Source organism: Tachysurus vachellii, chromosome 18 (assembly GCF_030014155.1).
Source record: "Tachysurus vachellii isolate PV-2020 chromosome 18, HZAU_Pvac_v1, whole genome shotgun sequence".
Taxonomy (NCBI): Eukaryota; Metazoa; Chordata; class Actinopteri; order Siluriformes; family Bagridae; genus Tachysurus; species Tachysurus vachellii.
In genome coordinates this window covers 18,565,324-18,573,200 of record NC_083477.1, presented here as the reverse complement: position 1 = coordinate 18,573,200, position 7,877 = coordinate 18,565,324, and the positions used below count along the sequence as shown (strand labels likewise).

The 7,877-nt window shown below is 37.8% G+C and overlaps 3 gene segments (V, D, J or C); all 3 read right to left on the bottom strand.

Moving 5' to 3' along the window:
- Positions 1–488: 488 nt before the first annotated feature.
- On the bottom strand, positions 489–925 carry LOC132861159 (Ig heavy chain V region 914-like; the record flags this gene model as incomplete). The annotated part of the segment is given in 2 exon segments: positions 489–790; positions 880–925. Coding segments are annotated over 2 exon segments (348 nt in total), but the record flags the coding sequence as incomplete, so codon positions are not given.
- A 787-nt stretch (positions 926–1,712) lies between these two features.
- On the bottom strand, positions 1,713–2,284 carry LOC132861622 (immunoglobulin heavy variable 3-33-like). The segment is given in 2 exon segments: positions 1,713–2,158; positions 2,239–2,284. Coding segments are annotated over 2 exon segments (492 nt in total).
- Positions 2,285–5,970: 3,686 nt separating this feature from the next.
- Positions 5,971–6,401, bottom strand: LOC132860808 (Ig heavy chain V region MC101-like; the record flags this gene model as incomplete). The annotated part of the segment is given in 2 exon segments: positions 5,971–6,260; positions 6,359–6,401. Coding segments are annotated over 2 exon segments (333 nt in total), but the record flags the coding sequence as incomplete, so codon positions are not given.
- Positions 6,402–7,877: the final 1,476 nt, after the last annotated feature.

Here is a 7,877-nt window from a genome sequence, read left to right as displayed (position 1 = left end):
GAGGAGCAGTTGCATTTGCGGTCTCAAGCCAGGCCAAGATGTTGGTCAGCATCCAAGTCAGGTAATCGCTGCTCCAGGAGCAACTGTGAGCAGCATTTGGCAAAATACGAGTTAAAATTAATGCTAAACTGTGGTGAATAAAAACGTGAAACACTTTCAGACATATTAGAAAAGTGAGAGATGACTGGAAGAGACAGGGAGAATAATATAGGCTTATGATCTGAGATCATAATATCAGAAAGCACAATATCAGCCACATCAAGTCCATAAGATAAAACCAGATCAAGCGTATGTCCCTGGATGTGGGTGGGGTCGCTGATCCACTGGGATAGGTTAAACGTTTCGAGCAAGTTCAGAAAGTCATGTGAAACACATGACTTTTTGAAAGGACACAAGACACACATTGTGTCTTGTGTCTTCTTATTGTGTTCACTGAATGAGGAGTTTTTGTACAGGGATGTTGTTTAGTCGTCTCACTGTGGTTCACGAGCGCAGTAATACACAGCTGTGTCTTCAGTCTGCATGTTCTGTCCTCTTAATGTCACTGTGCTGCTGGACGTGTCTCTGGAAATCTGATACCTGCTTTTCAGTTTCTCACTGTAGTAAGTGCCCCCACTAGCACATATACGTCTGACCCATTCCAGAGTTTTTCCTGCAGGTTGTCGTATCCAGTGTGTACAGTAGCTGCTATCAGTTAATGAATATCCAGACACTTTACAGGTCAGAGTCAGTGACTGACCAGGAGTTAATACTGTGGATCCGGTCTGGATCAGCTCAACACTGTGAACACCTGTTAAAGAAAAGTTATTTTAATGATGTAAAAGCAAAAAGCTTTAAGGAACCAAAACTGTATTACATGTCAAATGTAAAAACACTTACAGTGTACGGCTGCCAGCAGCAGCAGCAGTAGGGATGTAGAGATCATGGTGTGTGTTGGAGCAGACGAAGTAAAAGCTCTTGGTTCAAGGCTCTTTAGAGACACTTCTTATCTTAGGGTCAACATGGGATGGATTCCTCTAAATGTCAAAAGCTCCTTATCTCATAAATATCTCTAATCTGTCTTTTTATATCTATAAAATTTGGAACATTAAGAGATGTTCTCATGTAAATTTATGTGAAGTGAACACACTCTTCATATCAGCATATTCAGTAAGGAGTAAAACACATGTGTGTGTTGTTATAGGACAATAATCAAGGACCAGGTGGTGTGATGTCAGGAATTGTAGAGGTGGTGGATGCAGGTGCTGATAATTTATTGTGTAAAGTAAAAACAAAACCCATGAAATTGTGTAATTCTGCACCCTTTGGCTCTACTGTGACATGAAGTTACTGCTACAAACATGAAGATAATAATTTTACAAAAATCAATGGCACTGATTACTATGATCACTTTTCCTCTTATACAGCAGCAGTCTGTGAATGGTGACAATTTATTTATTAATTAAAGAAGAATATGGTGAACTCTTTTTACGTTAAACGTTACAGTTAATGTTATGGAACTTTTGTAAAATGTATGTATTTAATAATCACTAATTAAAGTCAGACATTTTTCTTAAAATGTTATTTATTTCCCTCTTGGTTCCTATGTAAGAATATGACTATAAGAGACAGTCTCAGTGTTCATTGTGTCACAGAAATACATAGACATTGTGGAGTATCTAGATCTGACTGAGGATATGAGAATATGTTGTACTTTAAAGAAACCTACAATGTTACAGTATATTTGTTGTGCTGTAGCGCCACCTGCAGATCTTGAGAAAATGCCCCGTATATTGAAAGCACTTTTCTCTTTTATTGCATCTGGGGGAGAATTTTGTACAGCTGATTAACATGTTTGTACCACTGTGGTATCTAGCACAGTAATAAACAGCAGAATCCTGGACACTCAAACCAGTCAGCTGCAGATACACCATGTTTTTGGAGTTGTCTCTGGTCATTTCCAAACGTCCCTCAATGTCTTTGGCGTATATTGTTTTACTGGCATCATACCAGATAGCCCCAATCCATTCTAGAGCTTTTCCAGCTTGTTGTCTGATCCAGTTCATGCCATAGCCACCAAAGTTAAACCCAGATCCTTTACAGTAAAGACTCAGAGTTTCTCCAGGTTTTTTCACCACTGAACCAGTGGGAATAGACTCAAGACTCTGACACTGAATACCTGATACAGAAAAAAGAGCAACATTAATGTATTTTAAAATAAATAATAAAATATACTGCAGATTCAGCATGAGATCTCACCTATGAGGCTGATTAGTAGCAGGAATAAGGAGAGTGGGATCTTCATGGTGAGTGTTGATGAGACTCGATCGCTCCACTCAGCTCAGCTGCACATAAATACTGCATGGACACACAGCAGTCTGGATTTGCATCATGACGTCATGATAGAAATCATGTGGGAGTCATGATGATGTAACAGAGAGGAACAGCAACTAATCCTTTAAAACTTTACCTCTCTCACAGATTCTAATTTGTTGCGTGATTATTGATAGTCAAATATATTACATTATAATAAGTCCTTGATAGTGATATGATTTTTATTCCGGTTGTTATGTGCACTAATTATTGTAGGACTAAATTAACCAACTTATATCTCTTTTTTATTTGTGGATTATTATTATTATTTAGTAATATATTGTATTTTATTAGACTTGAATAGATCAGTGCTGTAACAAAACAGTTGAGGTTTAGGTTACGTCCCTAAATCTTTCAAGTTGGCAGTTATTACGCCCCTCATTAAGAAACAGAATTAAGATCCCAACGAACTATCAAATTACAGACCTATTTCACATCTTCCGTTTATGTCTAAAATATTGGAAAAAGTTGTGTCTGTTCAACTGAGCTCCTTCTTACAGGAGAACAATATCTTTGAAAAGTTTTAGTCAGGTTTCAGGCCCCATCATAGCACAGAAACTGCACTTGTGACAGTTACAAATGACTCGTTCCTAGCTTCAGACTAAGACTGCATGTCCCTATTAGTTCTACTTGACCTTAGTGCTGCATTCGACACTATAGATCACAACGTTCTCCTAGATTGCTTACAAAATTACACAGGTATTCAGGGACATGCTTTAAGTTGGTTTAGATCCTACCTGTCTGATCGACACCATTTTGTAGAATTAAATGGTGAATCCTCCAGTTTATTGCCAGTTAATTATGGGGTCCAGCAAGGATCAGTTCTAGGACCTCTGCTTTTCTCGATATACATGCTTCCATTTGGGAACATTATTAGAAGACATGGGATTAGTTTCCACTGTTATGATGACGATACACAGTTATATATCTCATAAAAACCAGATGAAATAACTAAATTGTCCAAATTAACCGAGTGCGTTAGAGAGATAAAAGTTTGGATGAGCTCTAATTTTCTGTTGTTAAACTCTGATAATACAGAAATACTACTTATTGGTCCAAGAACCAGTACAGATTTCACAATTTAACTTCCATTTAGAGGGATGTTCTGTTACTAGTAGCTCGACAGTGAAAGACCTGAGTGTTATATTAGACAGTAACTTGTCTTTTGAAAATCATATTGCCCATACTACAAAAAAAGCCTTTTCCCATCTTAGAAATATTGCCAAGCTGAGAAACATCCTGTCTGTATCTGATGCTGAGAAAATAGTTCATGCATTCATGACCTCTAGACTGGACTATTGTAATGCATTACTAGGTGGTTGTCCTGCATCTTTATTAAATAGGCTACAGTTAGTCCAAAATGCAGCTGCCAGAGTTCTCACTAGGACAAGAAAATATGACCATATAACCTCAATTTTATCATCTCTACACTGGCTACCTGTTAAGTTTAGAATTGACTACAAACTGCTGCTACTTATGTACACGGAAGTAAATGGTTTCTAATGTATCTAACTAGTCTTCTAACACATTACAATCCTTCACGCTCCCTGAGATCAAAAACTCAGGACTTCTGGTAGTTTCCAGAATATCTAAGTCTGCTGAAGGTGGTAGATGGTTTTTGTATTTAGCTACCAAACTTTGGAATAGTCTTCCCGATAGTGTTCGGGGCTCAGACAGACTATAACAGTTTAAATGTAGATTCAAAACTCATCTCTTTAATCAGGTGTACGCATTTCCGTGCGATGAAGACTGAGATGAGGCCGACTCTGTGAGAATCCTGAGGCATCTAGAGATCTACCAGCTCCAATTAGATTTTGCGATACTAAAGAGGAGATGTACAACAATACAACATTTGTGAGACTGTATATTTATAATCACACCCTCCAGTATCACCCATATGAGTATGGGTTCCACTTTTTGGGTCTGGTTCCTCTCAAGGTTTCTTCCTTCCATTCTAGGGAGTTTTTCCTTGCCACTGCTGACTGAGTCACCTTAGACTTGCTCATTGGGAATAAATACATACACATTTAAATATATCTAATATTAAACTTGAATTTTGTATTCTATTAATCTTTATATTATTCTATATATTAACCTTTGTTCTATGATTATGTTCTGTAAAGCCGTTTTGAGACAATGTCAATTGTAAAAAGCGCTACTGTACACAAATAAACTGATAAACACAAATAAAATTGAATGTAATGTAACAGAGAGGAACAGCAACTAATCTTTCAACCTACATTATCATAAGTTCTTGTTAGTGATATGATTATTACAGTGTTTATCATGTGCAGGAAACATTAAAAATTTTGTATTATGGTTTAAAATCTATATTACAATTATTTAAATAAATTACTAACTTCAATCTCTTTCTTCTCATTTGTGGATTATTTATTTATTTATTTTACATTTTGTTCGACTCCTATAGATCAGTGTTGTGTCTTGTGTCCTGTTATTGTGAACACTGAATGAGGAGTTTTTGTACAGGGATGTTGTTTAACCTGGAAACCTGAAACCTGCTTTTCAGTTTCTCACTGTAGTAAGTGCCACCAGCATAACCCATAGTTGCAACCCATTCCAGAGCTTTTCCTGCAGGTTGTCGTATCCATGCTGTAGCATCACTTGTAACTGAATATGAAACCTTGCACTGGATGGAGAGACTCTGGCCTGGCTGGACTGTCATGGAAGCAGGCTGAGTCAGTTCCTCACCATGCACATCTGTGGAGGAAAACACATGGTGATATCTCACACAATATATGCTGCACCTTTATTCTTCATCTAGTAAATGAATGAATTTGATAAAGCACTCACAAGAAGCAGCTGCCAGCAGGAGCAGTAGAGATGTAGAGAACATGGTGTGTGTTGTTTGGACTGGAGTCTTCTCTGTTCTCCAAAGTTTAACACACACCATCACATCATATAAATAGAGTGAGATCCAGCTCTGACACTTGGATTTGTTTATCTGCTGATGATGGGAGGAGAATGTATCTGAAATGTATTTAAATCATGAGGAGGAGATTCATCTGATGGAGGATGTGTTGGTTTATAAACTCAACTTTCAACAAGAGTTTTTATTTGGAACGTTGTCTTTGGAGTTGTAAACATGTTTTCTCACAATATTTATGCTATAATTGATCTAAACAATAACTGTAACATTTCTAAAAAACACAGATTATTGTATTTAAATATGAATCACTTTTGCAGAATCAGAATAATCAAATATCTGTCCGGTGAGTTAAATGAAGCTGGAGAACGATTATAATGTATAAAGTGAGAGAGTTTCTTTACAAAGTCTGACATCTAGAGGCACATAAAGAATTATAATTATAATAATAGCTTAAATTGTGAGTTACACCGACATCCACTTCAGCAAGCTGCACAAAAGCTTTGGAATAGATTGGTGTGGTATTAATGATGTATTAACTGTGTATTCACTTGTGTTCAAATGTTGAGACAAAGATGAAAACTTATGTAGATATCTTTGAACTACAGAAGTGTCTTAGCTCTGCTAGCTCATATATACCAGACCCCTCTGGGGACATGTGTACTGCAGAGAGAGGAAAATGACCAGGGATGTTTTTGTACAGGGCTTCAGTGAGTTTGTAGTGTTGTGTGTCTGGCACAGTAATACACAGCCGTGTCCTCGACCTGAAAGTTTTGTCCTCTTAAATAAACTGTGCTGCTGGATTTGTCCTGGCTGAGACTGATCTTGCTCTTCATCGTGTCTTTGAGATCAGTGCTATCACCGCTACACAGATATCCGAGCCATTCCAGTGCTTTTCCAGCAGGTTGCCGTATCCAGTGAATACAATAACTCGACACTGAGATCTTACAAGAGATGGAGAACGACTCTCCAGGCTTCACCAGCACAGAGTCTGTCTGAGTGAGCTCCACACCTCCAACACCACCTGTGAATAAGAGCGACAGAACATCATCAAAAGTCATCAAGTCTTTTTCACGAAACGAGAATTAAATCTAAATTCATTCAGCCGACACGGAGACGTACAGAATGTAGCTGAAAGCAGCAGCAACACTGATAATGACAGCATTGTTGTTGATATAAAAGTGAAGTGAAGTAAAATGCTCAGCTGCTCTCCTCCTCCTCACTACACACACACTCACACACACACTCACACACTCACACAGACCTCCTTAATGTAAGAGACACAAGTGGAGGATTTGCATGAAATGCATCATCATGATCTTGAAGTCTCAGGTTTACTCATTTATACATTAACGTTCTTCGTCTTAGAAGAATTGGTCATAGAGTGAAATGAACAAAACACTAACGTGTCTCTGTGATTAACTGAACTGAACATGTTCAATCAACAACTGTCTAAAATGAGCCTCACACGATAAAGTCACAGTTTCTGTGTTCAGAAGGTGTTAGTTACATTTCTATAACAGAAGCTGTGTATTTTGATGTGTGTATTACAGTGTGTATTGGGACTGGGATTTGTGTATTTCGGTGTGTATTTGGACTGGAATGTGTGTATTGGAATTGTGGTGTGTCTATTACAGTGTGTACTGAGACGGGATGTGTGTATTACATAGTGTATTGGGACTGGGATGTGTGTATTACAGTGTGTATTTGGACTGGAATGTGTGTATCACAGTGTGTATTGGGACTGTGATGTGTGTATTACAGTGTGTATTGGGACTGTGATGTGTGTATTACAGTGTGTATTGGGACTGGGATGTGTGTATTACAGTGTGTATTGGGACTGTGGTGTGTGTTACAGTGTTTATTGGGACCGGGATGTGTGTATTACAGTCTATATTGGGATTGGGGTGTGTGTATTACAGTGTTTGTTGGGACTGTGATGTTTGTATTACAGTGTGTATTGGGACTGTGATGTGTGTATTACAGTGTGTATTGGGACTGTGATGTGTGTATTACAGTGTGTATTGGGACTGTGATGTGTGTATTACAGTGTGTATTGGGACTGGGATGTGTGTATTACAGTGTGTATTGGGACTGGGATGTGTGTATTACAGTGTGTATTGGTACTGGGATGTCTACTAGTTTGTTGGTCAGATCCACATTAACACAGTATGCTGACAGAGCTGTTATTTCTACCTGTGGGCTTTTCCCAGCGTTTTCAGGAGCTTAGAATAGTTAATTTATATTTTCATTCCTAATAATTACTTTAGGCCACGCCCACTTTAGGGTTATATCCAGGTATCTTTGCTTCAGTTGTGTGACACGAAAGTCATGTGAGCAAAAGGGTGCTATTTTTATAACAGGGTGAATTTGCATGAATCAGCTGTTAGATTTCATAGTTTCATGAATCCTTCTTGAAAACAAGCAGCTGCTGCCCCCTACAGGTGCAGATACAAAATATTATAATATTCTTGCTGCCAATTAAAAAATAACTTTCACATGGACCAACAATAAAAATAAAGAAAGTAGGAAGTCAGAATTGGAGCATTTTTATCAGCATGGTTTAAAAGAGAGTAAACACTCAGACACAGTATCAGCAGTAACATAGTAAATCATTTGGTTTAACCAAATCAATTAATAG